The following is a 27,556-nucleotide window of genomic DNA, read 5'->3' as shown; positions in this document are numbered from 1 at the left end:
TACGTTTTTTTCCTTTTTTGTGTGAGATTGGGATGGATGGAATCTCTTTGAATAGTAGTAGCTGTTTGAGTGTGTTTTCTAAAAATACAATAAGATAAGTCGATCGGGTTGTCTGGTGATGTTTAAATCCAGATAATTCATACTCTGCTGAAATTCAGATTCTAATGTAAAAACAATATGTGGGCCTATGGCATTTAAATTGGATAAAGTAGATGCTGCATCTACTAGGTTTTGGTTTAATATGGCCAGTACATCAACATAACAAGCCCAGAAACAGATTTTATTAAATATGGGATTATTTTCAGAATCTAGTATGTTCTAAATGGTCCAAATAGCTTTCCATCAAGATCTCCCGAGGCTGGCGCCCCCATCGCCAAGCCATTCTACTGATAAATGGTATTATTAAAACAAAAATAGTTATTGATTAGGACTAGTTCCAAAATAGACATCAATTCTTGAATTTCTTGTATGCATAAGTTACTAAACTTCCTTAAGTTATTGTATATTGTATATTGTCTATTTTTGATTTATTTAAAGATATGAACTTATTGATGTTTCCGTGTTACAAATACCTTTTATTCAACTTGGGGACCGGTTTGACATATATAATGTCATCATCAGCCATAAAATCACAAATATATAATATATACATATATATAATATATAATATATACATATATATAATATATGGCTGTGGTGTGATAGGACTGAACTTTTTACAAAGCAAAAAGTTAAATGTATCCTCCTAATTCAATACAAAACATATTCCATCATTAGATGGAGCAATAAAATTCAAACAGGTTTCGGTTTGTTTGAGCCATCTTCAGTGAAATAAGAGGGGGTTAAAGTAATCTACATAATATATGCTAAAGACGTGCTAAAAACATAATGAAAGAACAAATGAAAACAAAAAAGACAGATGGAAATGAAAACATAACCAACGTACAATATTTACATCACTAGATGGAGCAATAAATAACTCGCTGAGACAAATTCAGTGAACAAAAGTTTAATATAAAACATAATTGAAACCAGAAAATGGACTAAACCTAAGAAAAGAAAAAAATTAAAGATGACAGACAGAAATGAAACAATAAGTGCTAATAGTGAGGTTGCGAACCTCTTAGACTGAAAATTTTAGTTAGATATCTGACACTTCAAAAACAGGACGAAATCACTGTATTGAAAATTCAGGCTAACAGTGTCCTTGTAGAAACACCATCCCACGAATGGCTAGGAGGAGAGCGAAAAAACTTGAGAAACCAAGTTTGAGAGGAGGCAACGTGCCAGGTGAAATGTATGTGATAAGTGATGGGAAAAGACACTGATGAATTTTAAATCTTTTAGAATAGCAGCATTCTCAATTTCTTGGTCCCTTTTCTTGAAGATTATTTCCAAAGTTGGCTAGGTGTGTTTGCTTTATTTTAAATGGTCGGGAGGGAAGCGACGAAATTGAGAAGCTGTGTTAGAGGAGTAACAGGTGCATGGTAAACTGTAAGTGACCATAGTGGAAACTGTCAAAGAAGTTCCAATGGTACTTAAAAGGTAGTTGTCCTCTCGAACTGTCCTGGCGTTCTCAAAGTTAACGGTCTCGTTCGTACGATAGTGTCTATTGTTGGCTCAGCTGAGAGAGGACAACCACCTTTCAAGTATTATTGGAAATTCATTGACGGTTTCCACTATGGTCACTTACAGTTTACCATGCACCTGTTACTCCTCTAACACAGCTTCTCAATTTCGTCGCTGCCCGCCCGACCATTTAAAATAAGCCAAACACACCTAGCCAACTTTGGAAATAATATTGAAGAAAAGGGACCGCTAAATTGAGAAAAAATTGAGAATGCTGCTATTCTAAAAGATTTTTAATTCATCGGTGTCTTTTTCCATCACTTATCACATACATTTCACCTGGCATGTTGTCTCCTCTCATACTTGGTTTCTCAAGTTTTTTCGCTCTCCTCCTAGCCATTCGTGGAATGATGTTTCTACCAAGACAGACTGTTAGCCTGAATTTTTAACACAGTGATTTCGTCCTGTTTTTGAAGTGTTATCTAAATAAAATTTTCAGACTAAGAGGTTCGCAACCTCCTGTTAGCACAGATTGCTTCATTTCTATCTGTCATCTTTTATTTTATTTTATTTTCTTAGGTTTAGCATATTTTCTGATTTCAATTATGATTTATATTAACCCTTTGTTCACAGAAATTGTCTCAGTGAATTATTTATTGCTCCATCTAGTGATGTAAATATTGTATATTGGTTTTATTTTTATTTCCATCTGTCTTTTTTGTTTTTCATTTGTTCTTTCATTATGTTTTTAGCACATCTTTAGCTTATATTATGTAGATTACTTTAACCCCCCCGCTATTTCACTGAAGATGGCTCAAACGAGCCAAAACATCTTTGAATTTTATTGCTCCATCTAATGATGGAATATGTTTTGTACTGAATTAGGATACATTTAATTCTTTGCTTTGTAAAGTGAAAACAGTCAATATGGAATGATTCTAATATCTTGTAAAGGATTGAACTTCAACATTTTTATTGTTCATTTGTGAGAAAGACAAGACTTTTAAGTAAACGTTTCAGGTTCTATTGGATTGAAAGAATTTTCCAAAAAAATTATTGATTTTTTTAATGTCATCATAATCATTTCCTATTATCCAGCTGTAGCCGGGTACCAGCGTTCAGTCTGCAAGCCTCTGTAAATTTACTAAACGTCGCCATAATCCCCTATTTGCAACTAGTGCTGTGGCCTCATTTAGTTCTATACCTCTTATCTTTAAATCGTTAGAAACTGAGTCTAACCGTCGTCTTGGTCTCCCTCTATTTCTCTTACCCTCCATAACAGAGTCCATTATTCTCCTAGATAACCTATCCTCCTCCATTCGCCTCACAAGACCCCACCACCGAGGCTGGTTTATGCGTATACCTTCACCCATCAAGTTCACTCCTAAATTAGCCTTTACCTCCTCATTCCAAGTACCCTCCTGCCATTGTTCCCACCTGCTTGTACCAGCAATCATTCTCGCTACTTTCATGTCTGTTACTTCTAACTTATGAATAAGATATCCTGAGTCCATCCAACTTTCGCTCCCGTAAAGCAAAGTTGGTCTGAAAACAGACCGATGTAAAGATAGTTTCGTCTGGGAGCTGACTTCCTTCTAACAGAATACTGTTGATCGCAACTGCGAGCTCACTGCATTAGCCTTACTACACCTTGATTCAATCTCACTTACTATATTACCATCTGGGAGAACACACAACCTAATCACTTGAAATAATCGACCTGTTGTAGCTTTGTATCACCAATCTGACATTCAGTTCTGTTCAATTTCTTACCTACTGACATCAATTTCAATTTCGAAAGGCTAATTTTCATACCATACTCATTGCACCTATTTTCATGTTCCAAGATATTCGACTGCAGGCTTTCGGCACAATCTGCCATGAAGACCAAATCGTCAGCAAAGGCCAGACTGCTTACTACATTTTCCACCTAACTGAATCCCTCTCTGCCGTTTTATACCTTTCAGCAGATGACCCATGTAAACTACGAACAACAAAGGTGAAAGATTACAGCCTTGTAAGTACCCTGAACCAAGAACTCATTCTACCATCAATTCTCACTGAAGCCCAATTGTCAACATGAATGCCTTTGATTGATTTTTAATAATCTACCTTTCATTTCATAGTCCCCCAGTATGGCGAACATCTTTTCCCCCGGTATCCTGTCATATGCTTTGTCTAGATCTACGAAACATAAACACAACTGCCTATTCCTCTCATAGCATTTTTCAATTACCTGGCGCATACTGAAAATATAATCCTGACAACCCCTCTGTGGTCTGAGACCACACTGGTTTTCATCCAATTTCCTCTCAACTACTCATCGCACCCTCCCTTCAAAGATGCCAGTGAATACTTTGCCTGGTATACTAATCAATGAGATACCTCGACAGTTGTTGCAATCCTTCCTGTTCCCTTGCTTATAGATAGGTGCAATTACTGCTTTTGTCAATCTGAAGTTACCTTACTAAAACTCCATGCTTATCTTACTACTCTTTGAAGCCTTCCCACTATACTTCACCATTCCAGGTCTAATTTCATCTATTCCTGCTGCTTTATGACAATGGAGTTTATTTACCATCCTTTCCACTTCCGCAAGTGTAATTTCACTAGCATCATTTTCCTCCTCCCCATGAGCTTGGCTGTTTGCAACACCACCAGGAAGATTTCCTTTTGCATTGAGATGATGATCAAAATATTCCCTCCACCTCTCCAGTGATTCCCTGGGATCTATTATGAGTTCACCTGAATTACTCAAAACACTGTTCATTTCCTTTTTCCCTCCCTTCCTAAGATTCTTTATTACTGTCCAAAAAGGTTTCCCTGCTGCTTGACCTAGCCTTTCCAGGTTATTACCAAAATCTTCCCACGACTTCTTTTTGGATTCAAGAACTATTTGTTTCACTCTGTTTCTTTCATCTACATACAAATCTCTGTCTGCCTCGGCCCTTGTTTGGAGCCATTTCTGATAAGCCTTCCTTTTATGTTTACAAACTGCTCTCACTTCATCATTCCACCAAGATGTTCGCCTTTTTCCATCTTTACACACAGTTGTTCCTAGGCATTCCCTTGCTGTTTCTACTACAGCATCCATGTATACCATCCATTCTCTTTCTATATCCTGAAACTGCTTATTGTCTACTGTTCAAAACTTCTCACTAATTATATCCATGTACTTCTGTCTAATTTCCTTGTCCTGGAGATTTTCTACCCTTATTCATTTGCAGACAGATTTCACTTTCTTTACCCTAGGCCTAGAGAATATTAGATCACTACAGATCAGATAGTGGTCTGTATCATCGAAAAATCCCCAGAAAACTCGCATATTCCTAACATACATACATACATACATTATCATTATAGACTGTTATGCCTTTCAGCGTTCAGTCTGCAAGCCTCTGAGAATTTACTAAACGTCGCCAAAATCCTCGATTTGCAACTAGTGTTGTGGCCTCATTTAGTTCTATACCTCTTATCTTTAAATCGTTAGAAACCGAGTCTAACCATCGTCGTCTTGGTCTCCCTCTACTTCTCTTACCCTCCATAATAGAGTCCATTATTCTCCTAGGTAACCTATCCTCCTCCATTCGCCTCACATGACCCCACCACCGAAGCCGGTTTATGCGTACAGCTTCATCCATCGAGTTCATTCCTAAATTAGCCTTTATCTCCTCATTCCGAGTACCCTCCTGCCATTGTTCCCACCTGTTCGTACCAACAATCATTCTTGCTACTTTCATGTCTGTTACTTCTAACTTATGAATAAGATATCCTGAGTCCACCCAGCTTTCGCTCCCGTAAAGCAAAGTTGGTCTGAAAACAGACCGATGTAAAGATAGTTTCGTCTGGGAGCTGACTTCCTTCTTACAGAATACTGCTGATCGCAACTGCGAGCTCACTGCGTTAGCTTTACTACACCTTGATTCAATCTCACTTACTGTATTACCATCCTGGAAGAACTCACAACCTAAATACTTGAGATTATCGACCTGTTCTAGCTTTGTATCACCAATCTGACATTCAATTCTGTTGAATTTCTTACCTACTGACATCAATTTAGTCTTCGAGAGGCTAATTTTCATACCATACTCATTGCACCTATTTTCAAGTTCCAAGATATTAGACTGCAGTCTTTCGGCACAGTCTGCCATTAAAACCAAGTCGTCAGCATAGGCCAAACTGCTTACTACATTTCCACCTAATTGAATCCCTCCCTGCCATTTTATACCTTTCAGCAGATGATCCATGTAAACTACGAACAGCAAAGGCGAAAGATTACAGCCTTGTCTAACTCCTGTAAGTACCCTGAACCAACAACTCATTCTACCATCAATTCTCACTGAAGCCCAATTGTCAACAAATAATGCAGATCAACATAGAAGGGCTAAGCAGATCAAAGTGTCAGTTTTTATCAAGATTATCTCTGGAAAACAATATTGATGTGATTGCTTTGCAGGAAACTCACGTAGCAAACGAAGACCAATTGCGTACCAGAGGTAAAATACCAGGTTATGAACTTCTAGGTGCAACATTCCATCATGCTTATGGAAGTGCAACATACATACGAAATACAGTAGAGAATGCTTCCCTGATCTCTACAAGCACAAGAGATGATGTCCATTCCATTGTAATCAAGATAGGAGATATTACAGTCATCAATATCTATAAACCTCCTGCTACCATCTGGCCAGCACATGTCATTCAACCATACTCTCACCCAACTGTCTATCTAGGTGACTTTAACAGTCACCATGAGCAATGGGGATATTCTGTGACTGATTCCAATGGAGATGCTTTGACTTCGTGGGCTGAGGAGCACAATTTCCATCTTCTTTATGACTCTAAAGATCGGCGTACTTTCAGATCAGCTGCTTGGAGGAGAGAGTATAATCCTGATTTATGCTATGTGTCTACCGACTGCAATACTGTTCCTCTACCAACCATGCGAAGAGTTCTCCCTGATTTTCCCCATAGCCAACATCGACCAGTTGTAGTGGAAATTGGAATTAAAGTTCCAATAGTATCCTCAATTCCTCATCCACGCTGGAACTTTCAGAGAGCAAATTGGATTGGCTATGCTGAACACCTTGATAAGTGCCTAGGATGGATTCCACCTGTAAAAGACAACTATGAGAGATTTATTGGTGCTATAAAAAGCACAGCAAAGAAGTTTATACCTAGAGGCTACCGAAAGGAATATATCCCTGGTTGGAATGAAAACAGTGATATTCTCTACCAAGAGTTCCTTACAACTGGTGACCCGTGCATAGCAGATGAATTAATCCACAGTCTGGATGCTGCCCGCAGGCAGAAATGGACAGAAACAGTTGTAAACCTTGACTTCAAACGCTCAAGTCGAAAAGCATGCTCCATTCTAAGAAAGCTAGGAGAGGGGTGTCGGATAGATCGAATTAGTTCTCCAGTAACTCCGGATATGGTTGCAGCACAGATTGTGAACAATTCACAAGCTCCAGAAGATCGGGATCATACTACACGGATAAAACGTGAACTGAAAACATTGAGGGCAACCATTCCAGAAGAGAGTACTTATTCCAAACCATTCACTCCACAAGATATATCAAATGCCTTACAAGGTATGAAGTCAGGCAAAGCCCCTGGGTTTGATGGCATTCACCCTGAATTTCTGTTACACTGTGGAAAATATGCTAGAATATGGCTTGCTAAATTCTGCTCTGACATCCTGCAGAGAGGGTCTATCCCTCGGCTTATGAAACGGACGAAGATCATTGCTATCTTAAAACCAGGAAAATCTAACGATCAACCCAAAAATTACCGTCCAATTGCTCTTCTGAGCATAGTATACAAACTTCTGGAAAGGCTAATCTATAACAGAATTAGTTCCGTCATTTTTCAAAATTTGCCTGTTGAACAAGCAGGGTTCCAACCAAACCGCAGCTGTACAGATCAGGTTTTGTCACTAACAACATTTATTGAGGCAGGCTTTCAAAAACAACTGAAAACCTCTGTGGCATTTATTGATTTGACTGCAGCTTATGACACTGTGTGGAAACAAGGACTTATCTGCAAACTATTACGTGTTTTGCCATGTAAGAAGATTGCACGACTTATTGATAGCATGCTCACCAAGAGGAAGTTTCGTGTAATACTGGGAAATGGCACTAGCAGTGAGAAAACTCTAAACAATGGCCTTCCCCAAGGTTCTGTATTAGCTCCTCTGCTTTTCAACCTGTACATAGCTGATATACCTGAAACTAGCTCTAGGAAATTCGGATATGCTGATGATTGGGCTCTGGCAGTACAAGATAAATTCATGGAAAACACTGAAGAAACACTGACGGCTGATCTTACCACCTTGGGACAGTACTTTCGCAAATGGAGATTACAACTGAATCCAAATAAAAGTGAAGTTACATGTTTTCACCTTAGCAACAAAATGGCCAATAGTGAACTGAAGGTTCAGTTTGAGAACACTTGTCTTGCCCACAACAGATATCCACAATATCTAGGGATTACTCTTGACAGAACTCTGTCCTTCAAGAAACATCTTCAGAATACGGCTGCTAAGTTACGATCAAGAAACAACATCTTACAGAAGCTGTGTGGAACCACCTGGGGATCATTAGCATCTACCCTACGGTCTTCAGCTCTTGGTCTTGTATACTCTGCAGCAGAATACTGCTCATCAATATGGCTGAACAGCAGTCACACGAAATTAATTGACACTCAGCTGAATCACACTATGCGTATGATATCAGGGACAATTAGATCTACTCCCACTTTCTGGCTACCTGTTCTATCCCATATTCCACCACCTCACCTCCGCCGAGAAAATGCTCTCCTACGAGATTATAAGAAAATAACTAACAACAGTCAGTTGCCAATCCATGGCGACATGAATGATGTTCTTATTAACAGGCTAAAATCAAGACGCCCACCTGTTAGAACAGCCAGAAACCTAGCAGACGCTAACTTTAATCTGCTTCAGGCCTGGAAGCAAGTATGGATATCCAGTGCTCCATCAGAATATCACTATCTACCATGGCTGAAAAACAAACCAGAGGGTTTTGATCTTCCACGGAAGACCTGGACAACTATCAACAGGATTCGCACTGGCCATGGCAGATGTGGCGACTCCCTCCATAAATGGGGAATACTTAATTCGGCAGCGTGCAGTTGTGGTGCTGTGAAGCAAACAGTTCGGCACATTGTGGAGCAGTGTCCTCTCACTGCCTACCAGGGAAACCCAAGAGACTTTTTTCTGCTCTCACCCTTGTGTGTTGAATATGTAAATAATTTGAACCTGTAAATAATTCAAATTGTAAATATTATTTATTATTATTGTATCTATAATGTGATGTGTTAGCCATACGCTAAAATATAAATATCTACCTTTAATTCCATAGTCCCCCAGTATGGCGAACATCTTTTCCCTCGGTACCCTGTCATATGCTTTCTCTAGATCTACGAAACATAAACACAACGGCCTATTCCTCTCGTAGCATTTTTCAATTACCTGGCGCATACTGAAAATCTGATCCTGACAGCCTCTCTGTGGTCTGAAACCACACTGGTTTTCATCTAACTTCCTCTCAACGACTGATCGCACCCTCCCTTCCAAGATGCCAGTGAATACTTTGCCTGGTATACTAATCAATGAGATACCTCGATAGTTGTTGCAATCCTTCATGTTCCCTTGCTTATAGATAGGTGCAATTACTGCTTTTGTCAATCTGAAGGTACCTTACCAACAGTCCATGCTAATTTTACTACTCTATGAAGCCATTTCATCCCTGCCTTCCCACTATACTTCACCATTTCTGGTCTAATTTAATCTATTCCTGCTGCCTTATGACAATGGAGTTTATTTACTATACTTTCCACTTCCTCAAGCATAATTTCACCAACATCATTTTCCTCCTCCCCATGAGCTTGGCTGTTTGCAACACCACCAGGAAGATTTCCTTTTGCATTGAGATGATGTTCAAAATATTCCCTCCACCTCTCCAGTGATTCCCTGGGATCTATTATGAGTTCACCTGAATTACTCAAAACACTGTTCATTTCCTTTTTCCCTCCCTTCCTAAGATTCTTTATTACTGTCCAGAAAGGTTTCCCTGCTGCTTGACCTAGCCTTTCCAGGTTATTACCAAAATCTTCCCACGACTTCTTTTTGGATTCAACAACTATTTGTTTCGCTCTGTTTCTTTCATCTACGTACAAATCCCTGTCTGCCTCGCCCCTTGTTTGGAGCCATTTCTGATAAGCCTTCTTCTTACGTTTACAGGCTGCTCTCACTTCATCATTCCACCAAGATGTTCGCCTTTTCCCATCTTTACACACAGTTGTTCCTAGGCATTCCCTTGCTGTTTCTACTACAGCATCCCTGTATGCCACCCATTCACTTTCTATATCCTGAACCTGCTTACTGTCTACTGTTCGAAACTTCTCACTAATCATATCCATGTACTTCTGTCTAATTTCCTCGTCCTGGAGATTTTCTACCCGTATTCGTTTGCAGACAGATTTCACTTTCTCTACCCCAGGCCTAGATATACTTAGTTCACTACAGATCAGATAGTGGTCTGTATCATCGGAAAATCCGCGAAAAACTCGTACATTCCTAACAGATTTCCTGAATTCAAAGTCTGTTAAGATATAGTCTATTATGGATCTGGTACCCCTAGCCTCCCATGTGTAGCGGTGAATAGCCTTATGCTTGAAGAATGTATTCGTAACAGCTAAACCCATACTAGCACAGAAGTCCAGCAAACGCTTCCCATTCCCATTAGCTTCCATATCTTCCCCACATTTACCAATCACCCTTTCGTATCCTTCAGTTCTATTCCCAACTCTCGCATTGAAATCGCCCATTAGCACTATTCTATCCTTGCTGTTGACCCTGACCACGATGTCACTCAATGCTTCATAAAACTTGTCAACTTCATCCTCATCTGCACCCTCACATGGTGAATACACGGACACAATTCTTGTCCTAATTCCTCCCACTGACAAATCTACCCACATCATTCGCTCATTTACGTGCCTAACAGGAACTATGTTGCGTGCAATGGTATTCCTGATAAAGAGCCCTACCCCAGACTCTGCCCTTCCCTTTCTAACACCCGTCAAGTACACTTTATAATCTCCTATCTCTGCCTCATTATCTCCTCTTACCCGAATACACTTACTCCTAGCACATCCAGATACATCCTCTTTGCTCACTCAGCCAGTTATACTTTTTTTCTTCCATAAGCCCCATTAATATTGATAGCTCCCCATAGAATTCCATTTTGTTCGCCAAGTTGTTTCCAAGGAGTCCCTCGCATGTCAAATGGGAGTGGGACTCCGTTACTCCCATAGGTCTGAGGCTTGCTTAAAATGTTCTCAGCTCGGTAAATTCATAAAGCAGGATGCTACCCTACTTACACATAGTCCAAGTGAGGATCTCTCCTCTAACGGGTTACGGACCACCGGTGGATTGTATATTCCTAGCCGCCTGAGCACAAGGAGGGCCATGACTCAGAATGTGTCCAGAGATGCCCACTTCCATTCCATAGCAACTGACATCCCGACTTTCAGGACCACTTACTAGGCCACACAGCCGTTGACCACGGTTCACGAACTAGAACGTGACTACAGTAACCCACACCATGAACCATTAATTGTAAGCTGTTTGAATTTATTTTTGTGGTATATTTAAAGAAAATTAAATAGGTATTCTAGTTATTTGATTTTTTTCCGTATTTTGCTGTCTCAAGTTTGGTATGCGGGTCTTATTCGGTGGCGGGTGGTATTCGGGATTATACGGTATTTCTTTTTTCTTCTGGCTTTGTTAATATTATGCTGCCTTCATCCTTCACAAATCTGGATTTTACTTTATCTCTCTTTTTGTTTTTTAAGATACCATACAACAATTTCTTGCTGCCCTGCATATCATCTTTCAATTTCTGTGTGAATAAGGCCCAGCTTTTCTTCCTCCACTACTTTGCCAAATTCTTTGCCTGCACAATTTTCTTCTACTTTCTTCAGTCTTAGATATTTTCCATGCCATTTTCTTTTCCTTCACATTAATATTTACCCTATCATTCCACCAATGTGTCCTCTTTGTCTTTCACATTTCCTGATGTTCTACCATATACATTTTCTGCACATCCGACCAGGGCTTCCTTCATTCTTTTCCATTCATCTTCAACATTCCCCACCTCCGTCCTGGGTACCAAGGGTATTATTTCCCTTTGAAATTCTTCTTGTATGCTTTTTTTCCTTCCACTTCTATATTTTAATTCTTTTCTCTCTTCTTAATGGGGATTTTCAATCTTTCCCTTGTGGGTGAGGCTAATATCCAAAAGTAACAAGTGGAACCTGACCCCTACAGAGCGCATCCCCAGGTGGTGGACTGGGGTCCCCTTCAGTATGTAGGGCTGGTTGAAATACCCAATACAACCTGCGGACCAACAGGTAGCCCAATTCCTTGGGGCTTTAAAATACTGGGACATCCTCTCTTCAGGGGTCATAAATATGGAGGGCCCTTGTCCTGGGTTATGGGTGAAGTCCTCAACGGCATCTACAGCAGAGAAGATGAACTTCGGTACGGTGAAGATGGCGGAAGGTGCAAACCCGTAGCATTTGTACTCCAGAGGAGCGGCTACGGAAGGCGTCTGTCTCCATGTTAGGGGGTGCCTAATTTTGAACCTGCAGTAGGTATAAAATGCCTTTGGGTGTGGCAAAACCATCGTAACAATAGCCTACCGGTATATGGATAAAGCAGGTATGGTGCCTCGGAAAGTTTAGGGCATCCCTTGCTAAAAGCGACATGCAGTTGTTTGTTAAGGTATTCTTCCTTATTCATAACAAAGGTTACACTGCCTTATTAGCCTTAGTTACAATAAGATCATTTTCTTTGATTTTCTTTTTAAGGTCAGAGATTGCATTGAAGATGTTGACACGATCTGTTTGGGCATTGGATTTATGTAATTTAATAATATTATTTAGTTTCTTCCGAACTTCGAATCTTGCTTCTTCTTCTTGGTCAATGGGAAGTTTATTAATGGCTAATTTAGCCTTTGTAACTGACGTGATGATCCTATTAAGATGGAATGCGCTTGGCCAGTTATGTTTCAGATTCCTGCTCAACATCTTGTTTTGCTCCACATTCCGTGGTACATCAGTTAAATTAATCATGGGTGGGCGAATGTCAGGTAGAATGCTGATGTTCGAGTGGTGAGTTAGAGGTCATTGTCTAAAATTATGAGTTGAATTCTTCAGTCTATTTAATTTATTATCTAGAACTTGTTCCTTATGATGTAAACTGACTTCTACTGTCTCATAAACAATGAACTGGAAAAAAATTCCATTGGGTTTGGAGAAGTTTTTGACTACCTCTAAGTGAGTCTCATACTATTTCTCATTTAAGTGTGTTTTCTTCTTATACAAAAACTTTATTTCATTATTGAGATAAATTTAATTGGTTTTAATTTGGATATTATTGGTCTGATTTGTAGATCTTTGTTTCTTCAGGGTGAATTGGAGAAAATTAGGTGTTACATTACTGGTTATGCATTTTTTATGAAAACATATCTTATCCAATTTTGGCAATCTTTAGTTTTTAGGCTTAAATACAGATTTTTTTTTTTGCTAGGGGCTTTACGTCGCACCGACACAGATAGGTCTTATGGTGACGATGGGATAGGAAAGGCCTAGGAGTTGGAAGGAAGCGGCCGTGGCCTTAATTAAGGTACAGCCCCAGCATTTGCCTGGTGTGAAAATGGGAAACCACGGAAAACCATTTTCAGGGCTGCCGATAGTGGGACTTGAACCTACTATCTCCCGGATGCAAGCTCACATCCGCGCGCCTCTAAATACAGATAAGCCCCTTTTTTCAGCCTGTTGGCTTTTAATTCATAAGAAATAAATTTCACTGTGGTCCGTATTAACGAATGATCACTAACAAAGAGAGCGGAAAGGAAGGTCCACCTACTCCATACCCGTTAAATAAAGCCTAGTTATCATTATTAAATGTTGGGACTAGTTTCGACCCTGTTATTTGGGTCATCTTCAGCCTTAACCACAAGATGTAAAAAAAAAATATGTTACATGCAATACAATCACCAATTATATACTGAAACTGGCACGTCTTAGACTTGTTATTTTTTTAAACTGTGATAGTGTTTTCATTCTAAAGTACTGTTATATTTCAAAATTTTATTCCCAACGACAATAAAGTTTCCCTATTTAACTCCAGATGTACATGTAAACAACTGCAACTCAACGACGACTCACGTGTGTTCACAAGCCATTCTAATGGCCTAAACTTTTTTTCAGACAGTTAAACTCAAGAGGGATTTGAAGACAGTGAACCAACAAAAATGTTTACTAGGAAATTAAATATTTGAGTATTAAATACTTCTCGACCAGCAGGGGCTCTTTATAAAGATTCAATAGAGCATCAAACCTTAACATGTTAAATGTTAAGATCCATATATTTTAACTGGTCAAATCCTCACTGTCCTATATTTCCTTTATTATATTTTAAATCCAAAAGTGTTAAATGTTACAATTTGTTTTACGTCACACCGACACAGATAGGTCTTATGGCGATGATGGGATAGGGAAGGGTAGGAGTGGGAAGGAAGCGGCCGTGGCCTTAATTAAGGCACAGCCTCAGCATTTGCCTGGTGTGAAAATGGGAAACCACGGAAAACTATCTTCAGGGCTGCCAACAGTGGGGCTCGAACCCAATATCTCTCGGATGCAAGCTCACAGCTGCCCACCCCTAGTCGCACGGCCAATTCGCCTGGTGTGTTAAATGTTAACTGGTGATACCATCAACATGTTAAATGTTAAATACAGTTTCATTTAACACTGTGTCCACACTTAATAAACATGTTAAACTTGACTTCCTTTTTTTATATACAGGTAGTTCATATCAATTTGTGGTAATACATTTAGGTGGTGTCTAGTATTTTCAAACAAGGACAATGGACTCAGATGAAGAGGATTTGGCCTTTGTTAATGCCACTATTGCTTCTTGTTATGATTTAGAAATGCAGTTTTATTAGGCACATTTCTTCCTCTCATCCTGCTCATTGCTTCAAAAGCAAACCACTTTGAAGTATAGATTTTGTCCGCTCCCGCCGCCGACTTCCGACTTCTCTGAACTTTTTTTGCAATTCTCTACTGTACTGGGAGCAGAGGGATGCTAGTTTTTTGCAATGCACTCGCGGGAACAATTATAGATAATTCCAAGTTCCTGGATACTGTTGGCTTTCTTCGCTTTATCTCTGTATTGCTTTGATGAGACATCCCACAAACAAGGGCTTTCTATTATATCATTAAGTCCAGAGTAATCTCCTTGCTGCACTCCATTTCTAACTATAAATTTTAGTATGGTGCAGAGAGAACGACACACGTGTGCGTACTGTATTTGTAGGTTATAACAAAGAGAATAAGTGTTGCGGAGTGTTGCAACTATAATCCTACTTCACGAGAAGCACGTCGTTTGCGTCGTTTAGGCTATCTGTTGGCATGGAAACAGCATGGAAGTTGCCGAAACTGTGCCAACATCTCACAAACAATGAATTGACTTGACATGTTTTCCACTTGGAGCGGAAAACACGCCAACATGTTAAAAGTGTTAACCTCAACATTCTGAATTAACATGCAAAGTAAATTGGAAGACATAATCACAACATACATCAACACTATATACATGTCAACTGCAACATGTTAAATTTAACATGGTGGTGTTAAATGTTAATCAGTGGAGTCCGGCCTTAAGAGTAACAATTGAGAGCAACTCATCCAAGGTCACAAAACGTCATAAATGTTTCAGCCTGCTTCATGAAAAAACCTACAGAAGAAATACTTGCTGCAGTCCACACATTTATTAGGGACTATAGTAAAAAAAAAAACAAATACAGAATTAACAGCACTTTCCTCAGCCACCTATCAAGAGCAGCCTATAATGTGTTCGTGCAAGTTGAAAGTGAAATGGAATAAAAACTCATGTCAACATAATGTATGGGGCGCTATATTTTACGAGTGTTTGGACAGTTTACACAGTATCACTATTAATTTGAAAGAATTAGCGTGCTGTAATGGCCATGTTGTGGACATTATCCCTAAACTTGTGTTACATTATATGAAGTGTCGATTTTATTTTGTAACACAACAGACGAAAGGAACTATGAATCTGCAAATCACTGTAACCATTACCCTAGAACGTGACTTTGAGTGTGTCCATCTCCACCTGGATATTTGATGGCTCACAAATTTGCTCGCCCTCTTGGTGAGTGAAATAATAACAGTAAATGGTGTTCACGAGAAAGCCTTTTCAAAGTATGGGGTTTGAATTTAAACGTTATAATTGAAGTGGAAATGGTACATTAATTTGTCACCAGATGGTTCACCGGACACGGTACAGCGCTAGCGTTCGAAGCGGAAGCTGACGGAACCATCAGAATCTATCTGAGAGGGAGTCACATGGCATAGCCATAGCTACTCCGTCTGTTTGTTCGTAAAAATTCCCACCCCACAAGAAATAGCTGGAAGGTCATGAAGAAAATTATTATTAACAAGCCATTAAATAGAAATGTGATTTTTTTTCTACATAAACGTAAAAGTATTGCATTTCATCCTAATCAGATGCAGAATTTCGAATACGAAAATCTTGTCTGAGCGTGCATGATATTTGAATGTGAAATTTAAAAGTGGTGAGGTGACTAGCTGCGTAACTTCTGACAATGTCGCACTTGGATACTGTTGACATATGGAAAAAAAATCGAGGTTTGACATCCACTATAGAAGTATTCTTACTTATTATATAACTTAGAAGAATTAAAACAGAGACCGTGTAAATGTATGAAAAGCGATGACTGTCTGTGTTGCTATCAGCCGACTGTGATGTCTCCAATAGATCTCGCATTGTGACTGGTCACATGGCTGCCCCCACTCAACCAAAAAAGGGAAGTGTCCAGTTTGAAACTGTCACGACGTTTGCAGGATGGGACCAATCAATCCTTGACACGTTTTGTGCTTACAGTAACTACAGTTCAGTTCTTATGAGTTTTGACTTACATTTGAGCGCTACCTTTTGGCGGAGGGTAAGTGAATTAATAAACAGCCAATCGTAGGCAGTTGATCGCTCTGACAGAGCATGTTAGTCTCTAGTTCCGGTTACCAGTGTTGTCAATCTGTTGTTTACTATAACCATGTGCTAACAGCTGTATGTTGTACTGTGCTCAGTTCTTTTCATGGTCTTTGTCAGCTCACTCGGTCATTCTTGACAAAGCACCAACAAGGGCAGCTAGAAATAATGAGTTGATTAAGTGGGTGAGGGAGCACAATATTTCAGTTTGCGATGACATGAGGAAGGGAGGATCTTGTGAAACAAAACATGCCCTAGTACCCGGTTTACGTGGTGGACGAAATAGCCAGGAGGCATGGGCACAAAGTTGTTCGCATTCCACCATATCATTACCATTCTCATGCGATAGAACTGATTTGAGCCCAAGTGAAGAAATGTGTAACTGTGAATAACAGAATGTTGAAAGGCTTCTTTGGGAAGTCGTAGGCCGTGTAAGTGCGGAAGACTGGAGCAAGATTGTGAGACACAATCCGAGATAAGTGAAGTTTGGGAGAGGGGAAAGTATCACACACGATTATGTTGAAGACATTATCTCGTTACGGTCAAGCGAGAGTGAAACCTCAACAGATAACAATGCCGATAGTGACTCAGAAATGAGTGATATTCTCTTCATAGGATTTTTTTGCTTCATTAGGAGAAACTGAATCGATTAGCAATGTGAGCTCTTCTAATTGGTGAGTTGAAATTTTATTTCATTTTCTTGAGTTTTACCTCAACAGATGACAATGCCGATAGCGACTCAGAAATGAGTGGTGTATTCCCTTCATAGGATTTTTTCCTTCATTAGGAGAAACTGAATCGATTAGCAACGCGAGCTCTTCTAGATGGCGAGTAGAAATTTTATTTCATTTTCTTGAGTTTTATCTGTTTGAGCATTGATCTATTTTTACCTTATAGTCTTATGTTATGTGTTATTGTTAATTTGAGCATTGATCTATTTTTACCTTATAGCCTTATGTTATGTGTTATTGTTAATCTTATGCGAGTTATGCATGTTGCTAAAAAGAATAATTGATTCTGGACTTATACATTTGAGTAGGCCGATATACATTTCCGTTCATGTTGTGTGTCAAAAGTCAGCTGTTTGTACTCGTAACAATTTGGCACCAACGTCTGACTTCCAGTTAACTGTCAAGTCAAAACTCATAGAAGCGGAAGTATAGTGTTCAAGTGAAATTCATAGACTTTCTTCATTAGCTACTTGGGCAGAACATTTATTTGCATACTTTCACTCCTGCGAAGAACGGATCCACCAATTTCTACTCGCAGCAAACACCTACCATCCCTTGCAAGAATGAAGGCAAACTCTTCATTAATGCAAGCTTTGCTCACAATCTGCTGTCACTTTTTAGCAACAATGCACACAAATGGTCATGTCACTTCCCAGACCTAACCAAAGCAAATCAATGATCTGATACTGGGCATACTAGAGACCTGTAGGCCACTTTGTGATGGCAGCCAACCTGGCCCTTTGCTTGCCATGCAAGGCAATAGGGATGTATAGAACTAGCACCGATAGAGCGCAGTGCTGTTGTACTGGGTAAGTGCAAGGCGCTCTTCATTTGTCTCCTGTGTACTCATGCCGCTAATATCCACGAATTTAAGTTGTTTAAATTGTTATTTTCGTGACTATGCCGAGCTATTGCAGTGTTCCTCTTTGTAAAAATCAGGGAAGCTCGTTTTCGTTTCATCAGTTTCCACAAAATAAAGAAATGAGGAAGAAATGGTTACATACTATTAGAAGGAAACATTTCAGTGAGAAGAATCTGACCGAAAATATTAAAGTGTGTTCCCATCATTTTCAACCCGGAGACTTCACGAAAACTTTGTTGTGTAAGTGCGACTTACGAACGGAAATAATTCGTATTTTCTACCTATAAAGTGATTAGGCATTTCGATAACAACCACAGAATTTATGTGTTTGTATTTAAAGGTGAGAAAGCAAGATTAAAACCGGGCGCTGTTCCATCGCTTTTTCCATGGATAACGAATACATCAAAAAGAAGAAAGAGGCCATACACCAGAAAATCGCCGGATTACCACGATAAGCTTACAATATTGGAATCTGCAGAAATCATCCCCATTGAAGTACGGGAAGAAATCGTGAATATACCCGAAGAAGTGAATGTAACATCTGTGACTCCCTTTTTCATAGACGTCAGTACTCAGACAAATACTACAGGTAATTTGGTTGTTGAGCAAATAATGAATAATCTTGATGCCGTATTGCTTTATACAGGGTTTGCAGACTTCCAACATTTTAATTTGGTGTTTGCTGTTTTGGGAGAAAACAGATACAATTTACAAATATTCCCTCTTGAACCCAGGCTGTGTTTCTTATTGACAGTTATGAAGCTAAGGACCAACAAATCTGACCAGGAACTAGGCCTTAACTTTGGAATCCATAAAACTACTGTTGGAAGAATATTTAATGTTTGGATTAATTTCATGTACTGCCAATTTAAAGAGTTGAACATACGGCCTGATAGAGAAACTGTCCTTGAAAACAGCCCCCTTACTTTTAGACAGAAATACCCCTCGACTAGAGTAATAATTGATGCAACTGAGATTACAATAGCAAAACCTAAGAACCCTACAGCACGGCAAGCTACATTTTCTACATACAAAAATGCAAACAGAACAAAGGTATTAATAGGTATAAATCCATCTGGTTTCATAAGTTTCATATCTGATGCATATGGTGGGGCAATATCAGATAGGCAGTTATTTATCAGATCAGGAATGTTGGATCTCTTGGAAGAAGGAGATTCAGTTATGGCAGATAGGGGGTTCAACATTCAGGATCTGTTATGCACTAAAGGTGTAACATTAAATATCCCACCATTTCTGAAAGGCAAAAGGCAGTTTACTCCATCAGAAAACATTGAAACAAGGAGGATAGCCTCTAAAAGAATACACATAGAACGGGCTATAGGACTTGCTAAAACATACAAAATACTGCAGTCAAAATTGCATGTCAGTAAAATTTGTCTTTCAGGGAGGATAATATTTGTATGTTTTATGTTATGCAATTTCAGGAAAACCATTATGTCAGGTTAGGATGACTGGAACAAAATATTCATGGTAAAACTTGTCTAATTTTGCCACCATTTCATGAATGAAAATGTCATCTCTCTCTATTTCCAACACTAGCATGTCAATAACAGTGTACACAACAAAGCTACAATAATGTCTGCCTGTAACAAACAGCTGGCCTTGCACTTGGAAGTAATGTTTGTGATTTTTCTTGAGTATCACTGCACCACTGCTCTCACCCAAGTATGGAACACATTTGATTGAAATAACTTCATTTTTATTACTTGGCAACCCTTTAAGTTCCAAGACTCTATCCTGTCCAATTAATCCATCACAAGATACTGCCAGATAATGTCTGATAGGATGAATAATGAGGCCACACTTTTGGACTACATGGCCTGTTAGCTGAGAATATCTGTCCCTTGCTGAGTCTTCCATTTGAAGTCCCCATTTCATATCACTGGAGCAAAACAAACTTCCCTTGAATAAGGATTTTGCTAGGGCTTTAGGTGTTTTTGAGTGACAGATTTTCCCAAAATTACTTGCTGTCAAACGATATTTCCTCTCTTTGAACCATAGACTTTGCTGGGATTGTTGTCTAGTATTTTCCTCAATTTTCTTCCTTTCCTCATCATTGACTCTTACAAGATTTTCAGCTTGTGTCGCACATGGATCCACACCATAATGGTGGTCATGAATGACATCAAAGCAGCTGGCCTGTTCTTTTTTTAGAGCAAAAGAAAAAGCAAGCTTATGTTGGGAACTTTTCACAATACCTTCAACATATTTCTGATATCCAGGCTGATTAACTCCTGACAATGACCTAACATCATGGCAGGGTTCCTGGAAAACTTGTTCCAAGGGCAAACATTCCACTTTCATAGGGCTAACTGGCCTCAACCGTTTGGAAGGGGGATGGTGAAAAGTTTGTAAATTTTGGGTGCATGTTTCTGAACACTGAACAATACCAGTCTTGGAGAAATGCTCTAATGCATAGCTTACAGCAGCAATATGCTTACAACATGCCTTGGGGCCTGCTCCAGCAACACATTCACATTCCGCTCCTATGTCACCAGGTACTCCTAAAATAAGCTTCACATTATAGCTCTTATGTTTTGTGTACTCGGATTTCACAGCACTGCATATTAGAATTTCATCCGATTGAAAAAAACATTTTATAAACAAACCAAACTTTTCACTGAAAAGTCTGTATCCAGCATCACACAATGATTCGTAGTTGGAAACAGGTGCTCCATCTATTTCCGATTTTCTAAATACAAAATAACCGGGCGAGTTGGCCGTGCGCGTAGAGGCGCGCGGCTGTGAGCTTGCATCCGGGAGATAGTAGGTTCGAATCCCACTATCGGCAGCCCTGAAAATGGTTTTCCGTGGTTTACCATTTTCACACCAGGCAAATGCTGGGGCTGTACCTTAATTAAGGCCACGGCCGCTTCCTTCCAACTCCCAGGCCTTTCCTATCCCATCGTCGCCATAAGACCTATCTGTGTTGGTGCGACGTAAAGCCCATAGCAAAAAAAAAAAATACAAAATAATCCATCAAATGCACATTTGTGATGGTGATCTTCACCTTATGGCTGATAGTCAATTCTTCAAAGGAACCGGTACTAGGAAACTGAAGAAATTCACATGCCTTTGGTGGTGGACAAGGCTGTATCTGCAGTTTCATGTAAGCCATCAACCTAAAAAAATACGTGAATTGAAGACTATAAGCAAGTAGAGTAAATGCGTATTTAAATCTCTACTTATGATTTAAGTCCTGTGGAGGTATATTTATATATTTCTCAATGTACAATAATCAAGTAACTGTATTCTTTAGGAAAAGGCATGATGACTCCTATTTATTATTTAGATAATAAAGCGTGTTAGAATTTTGTAATTACCGCTGTACTAATTCTTCCTTCCTCCCGCTAGTTTTAGCGCCTCTGGTCCGTAGCTCATTTTGCAGCTGTTTAAAGCTTAAACGCTGAAAATCGTCCATAATATACTAGGGGATATACCTGTACAAATAATTAATATAGTCTTGGAGTAAAATTAGAGAATATACAGTAGGCTTTAGCTTAGGAAACTCGGTCACAATCTGTATATTTCTCGCAGCTGACTGGGAGAAACATACGACGATCGCCTTGCGCTTACCCAGTAGTACACGAGCGCTATCTGGCGCGAACTTTCTCTCCCTACATCCCTATTGTAATTCAACTACTGTCCACTCTTGAACATAGAATTCACTGCAGTGCAAAGTTTGTGCTTTGTAAATTAATACACCAACAGTGGCTGACCGGTATACTGAATTGTGACGCCATTCAAAATACACCATCTCGGATAACTAACCTACCTTTCACATCTCCACAGTAGAATCTTTACAAACCAAAGTTGACACACTGCAGGATAAAACACCCACAGAACCCCTGGTACAGGTAACACACATGGAAGAGAACAGGTGCAGAAGGAACAGCTACAAAATAGTACCTATGATCTGGAGCTAGAAAATACACCCAAGCCAGCCAGGAGACTATCACGGCTGAGAGATAAAAGTATGATTATAATTTTGGAGAAGGATTTGCAATTGGTGGAGATCCCAATAGATTATGACCCTGATCTTCAGTAATGGTATGAAAGGAATGAACTGTGAAATTTGTGGATCTAGAGAAAATACACTTGCTACAAAAAGTATTGGCACACCCCATGTTGTTGTACTATTGGGAGCAATGAATGACAATGTAACATGCAAGATATACTTGTATACGTAGACAGAGATACAGTAGATACACAATATTAAGTACGATATTATGCAGGGACATGAGCAACAAGCAATTTTGAAAGGAAAATACAGTATTAGAACCGCCAAATAATTATTGGCACAGTGGAGCCCTCGTAGGCCTCGATGGTGTAAACAGCATGGAACATAAGATCATGTGTCTGTATCGTCACCAAGGCTTGTTTACCAGTCAGTTTGACAGTAGATGTGGAAGTGCTCAGTACTGTCAACATGGGACCAAAGAAAGGAGAACATTCATCCGCTGTTCGAAAGAACATTGTGTTACTGCACTCACAAGGCAGAAGTTATACAGAGATCAGTAGAATGCTTACTATCAGCTTCTCCACTGTGCGATCTATTATACACAACTATTAGGAGCATGGATCTACAGAAAACAGAGATCAGGTCGCCCACGAATACTCACACAACAAGAGAGAAGGTGCATCGTACGTTGAGTCCAAAAGATTCAACAAGAAGTGCTGCCTCGTTAGCTGCGGACCGCCACATCTAACAAGACGGTAAGTGCACAGACAGTACGGAATGTCTGGCATAGCACCGATATACATGGCAGATCCCCACGAAAGAAACCATATATCTCGGGGGTAAATAGGAAGAAACGCCTTGCATTTGCCAAGGAATATTGTGGAAAACCGCTGGAATTCTGGGACACTGTCATGTTTTCAGACAAGTCAAAGTTCAACCTGTTTGGTTCTGACAGATGAAAGAAAGTGCGGCGAAAACCTAACATCGAATTACACCAACTACACACAGTGCCAAGAGTAAAGCATGGTGGTGGACGTTTTGGTTTGGGGGTGCATGGCATCCTCGGGAGTTGAAAAGCTGGCCTTTATTGAAGGACATATGGATCAGCACAAATACAATGGTGTATTGCAGGATAATTTATCGAACAGTGTACACATGCTCGGCTGTCTTCCATTTCCAACAGGATGACCCCAAACACACTGCTTTAAAAACTCAAGAGTGGTTACTGTATAATCCCACTGAACATTTGTGGGATCATCTTGGAAAGAAAAGGACAAGCGCTGCCCGCCTGGTAAAGAGGAACTGAAGAGGGTTCTACAAGATGGATGGTTGGCAATTGCACCTGAAACGACGAGGAAGTTGGTGCATTCAATGCCGAAACGTCTGGAGGTTGTCATTCATGCTAATGGCTTGCATACACGATACTGAAATGTACTCAAAACACCTACAGTGTTTAGTAGTATACTGTGCCAATACTTGTTTTGCAGTATTAAAGTGGATGTCCTTGTGTAACAATCAATCAATACATATTTCCTTTGAGTTACTGTTGTGATGGCAGTGCATTGTAGCTTGTTTGTACATTATATTAAGGGCTACACATGTTATTTTCTTTCACGTTTCCTGTATACACATATTTTGAGGAAATATAGGGTGTGCGAATACTTTTTGTAGCAAGTGTTTATCATGCAGTAAGTACCAAGGGAAAAATTGCAATATTATGGGATAAAAAATAGGTTATTACGATTACTGGATCAATTTTTTAAGCGGGCAGATGGTGAAACATATGAGGTGATCACGCTAGGTTCAAACAAATGATTGTGACATACACAAATCATTCACAGAGGCTTGAAGAAAATGAAAATGTATTTACGTTGAACAGTAAAACAGTCTGCACTCTTCATAAAACCACAGGTGTCCAAAGCAAGTTTTGTGAAGCAGATCCAGTAGTTATTAGTATAGATGTATTTTTATACAGTATAAGTACGAGTGACAGTATATATGGCTTGAGAAAATATCTAGGCCTATACTGATAATATTTTTATACAGTATAAGTACGAGTGACAGTATATGTGGCTTGAGAAAATATCTAGGCCTATATTGATAACACAAAACTGCAAATGTCCAGCTGTTAACAGTCTTTAGAATAAAGAATATATTATTCAACACTTACGGTCGCTTTAATAGCTAAATGAAGAGCATCTTGAGCAATAGCTTCTACACAACTATCAGTATCACTATATCGGGTTGCAGCGAGTGCCTTCTTCATGATTTTTTTCACTTTGTACACAGGTAGTCTGTATATTTTAGGTTTTCGACTAGATGATTTCCTGTCAGGTGTTTTCGTCTTAGAGGGTGATTTCACGTTTACCTTTCTGCTTTCGTTAGGTTTCTTTGTCTTTGACGGACTCATGTCGAGCGACTTTTCAAGTCCAAGCGTCGGCCCAATTCAAGCGTGAAAGCGACAAGGAAAGTTGTCCTTGGCGCTAATCACTTTGAAAAAAAAAAAAACTTTTTCAATGGTACCAGCTGCGAATGAAATGTAAAAGACCCGGCATTTCGTGTATTTGCGTTGTACTCCTTTGAAACATTGAAACTCAAACATTGCTTATACAGTACATGGAGTATTGGTCGCTCTAATTACTCCATTGTTCTAAATTGTATAGTTTTGTTTTATGCAAAGAATGTGGCTTTATGCTAATACAGGACTGCGGACTTCGTGAATGGCGGCAATGGTTAGAGGATTTCCATTCTTCTTCTTCTTCTTCTTCTTCTTCTTGAGGATTTCTTCTTCTTCTTCTTCTTCTTTGTTTGTTTTTGGACTCTGCGCAGCGCACTACGTCCAGTCACTGGGTTGTTTTAAACTTCACCAATCAAAGTGTCTGTTACAAAAAGGGATAGATTTGAGGGTAGTGGGAAACGGAAGTACACACTAGTGTATTGGGAGAGGTTGTGTAGGAAAGAGACATGAGGAATAGTCGAGGCGTCTAATACTACAGATATGTACAACAGAACAAGTTGACATGTGTTAGGTTGCAGGGATTTAGCACGGGGACACAGGGTTCTACATCTTCACGCCAGTGTGATCTATCACGGCGATATACTACTATAGACATACATGACCAGATCACAAATAAGGGAGGCAGGATCGTACAGATTAAATCAGGATATTACATGCGTGAAAAAAGTTAGTCAGTAACTCAGCTAAGCGAACCGTCGGATGGTATACTAAACAAGAAATAGTGAGAGAAAGTTGAAATCCGAGTGATAGTAAAGTGGAAATGAGATGTTGTTGCTGTCGGGGATATTTCTCACATTGAAACAAAATATGATTTATAGTGCCGACATAGTGACCACAATTACACAAGTTGTTTTCCTTAATCTTTAAACGATACAGATGTTCCGGTGTACAGGCATGATTCAAGCGAAGTCTGACTAGAGTAGTGATATGACGTCGAGTGTACTTGCCTTTCGCGAACCATGGTTTAATAGCAATGTTATTTTGAATATTGTAGAAATGTGTACCTTTAAATTGTGCAGATTGACGCCAATGTTCGTTCCACTTTTCTCGGAGAAATTTCTGACAAATTGTCCATACATCATTGTGTGGGAGTGCAATGTGGTAGCGTAGTCCTCGTCCATCAGCTGCCTCATTGGCCAGTTTATCGGCCATGACATTGCCTGTTATGCCAGAATGTCCTGGCACCCATGTAAATAATACGGAACGATTTAGTATAGTTAGATCATACAATAGTTGTCGTAGATTTTCTATATACCAATTGTCCGCCTTTGTAGGATTGTCTAATGCTTGAAGAACACTGAGAGAATCTGTACAGATGAGGGCCTTTTGGATCGTAGAATGTTTAATATATATTAACACTTGACGAACTGCAAATATTTCAGCTGTGTAGATGGATGCGTATTGGGGTAAGATGAATTGTTTAGATAATTGCAGCAGAGGGGAATAAAAAGCAGCTCCTACGTCGGATGTGTCTTGATGTTTTGATCCATCAGTATAAAATGGAATGTATTGATTATATTGATCTATAATAATTTTGAATGACTTAGTTGCTATCAGTCTGTTCAAATTCTCGGAGATACTGGAATCATCGAATTTTGTACGGATGATATTAGGTGACTGTATAGTCGCAGGAAACATGATAGAGTACTTAGGGTGCGTTCTTGTTTGAACAACGTGAGGTCGTAAATATATAAACTGAACATAAGCCCACAGGAGTGCCGGATATTTGTGTTGTACTACAGGTCCATTTCCAAAATATTCAGATAATAACTGCAGCTTGGGAAGAATCGGATGATGATATCGGGCCATTTTCTTGAGAATATATTTAGTAGCTACATGTTTGCGTCGTAAATGTAACGGTGGTTCGGTAATTTCAGCTAGTAAAGCATTTGTAGGAGTCGAATTCATTGAACCTGTAATCAGTCGAGCAGCTTTGTACTGTACTTTGTCTAATCGCTGCTTTTGATCCAACGAAGCCATATCTATAAACTGACTACCATAGTCAAAAACAGACCTGATAATGTTTTTATATACAGTTAAAAGGGTAGCTGGGTCAGCTCCCCAGGTTCTGTTCGTTAAGGATCTTAATACATGGAGCTTTTGTTCCGTTTTGCGACAGATCTCTGCAATATGATTTTTCCACGATAGTTTATTATCAATCGTTACCCCTAGATACTTAACGGTTTCTTTGACGGAGATTTCCTGTTCACCACATCTAATGGGAGACTTATCATATACACGTTTGTGGGTAAATATGAGAATTGAACTTTTTGCCGGTGCTATCTCTAAACCATTTTGTATCAACCACGTCTGCAGGAATTCTAAAGTCTTCTCTAGAGTAAGACGACATTCTTCTATGGTATTTTGAGTGCAGTAGATTACTATATCATCGGCATATTGCAGTATCCGAGCCGTTTTTACAATTTCCTTTTCAAGATCCGCAGTATACAACATATACATAATCGGACTTAAAATGTCCCCTTGTGGAAGCCCAACGGATACAGAGCGGCAATTGCTTTGATGAGCGATTTGAGGGAGACTTACACGTCGATACGTATATAATTGTCCTAAGATATTAAGCAACGTGGAAGGAAAATCCATAGTACTTAGTTTCTGGAGTAGGATGGGAATATGAACATTGTCATAAGCACCTTTAATATCTAAAAAGGCAGCCATAACGTGTTGTTTTCTGGATTTTGCTAACAATATATCGACTAATAAGATATTCAAAGCATCTGTCGTGCTGCGGTCTTTGAGGAATGCAAAC

At 39.4% G+C, this 27,556-nt stretch overlaps 1 protein-coding gene across 1 annotated transcript in view; it reads right to left on the bottom strand.

The window, feature by feature from the left end:
• The window catches only part of LOC136879225 (uncharacterized), a 62,218-nt gene extending 37,370 nt beyond the window's left edge, over nt 1-24,848 (bottom strand). Inside the window, exon 1 of the mRNA XM_067153028.2 lies at nt 24,442-24,848. Within this exon, the coding sequence (XP_067009129.2) occupies nt 24,442-24,681 (240 nt within the window). The 5' untranslated portion in view covers nt 24,682-24,848. The remainder of the gene's footprint in view (nt 1-24,441) is intronic.
• Nucleotides 24,849-27,556: the final 2,708 nt, after the last annotated feature.

The sequence above is a fragment of the Anabrus simplex genome, chromosome 8 (assembly GCF_040414725.1).
Source record: "Anabrus simplex isolate iqAnaSimp1 chromosome 8, ASM4041472v1, whole genome shotgun sequence".
Taxonomy (NCBI): domain Eukaryota; kingdom Metazoa; phylum Arthropoda; class Insecta; order Orthoptera; family Tettigoniidae; genus Anabrus; species Anabrus simplex.
The sequence above is the reverse complement of the archived record's forward strand: the minus strand, read 5'-3'. Positions and strand labels throughout refer to the sequence as shown.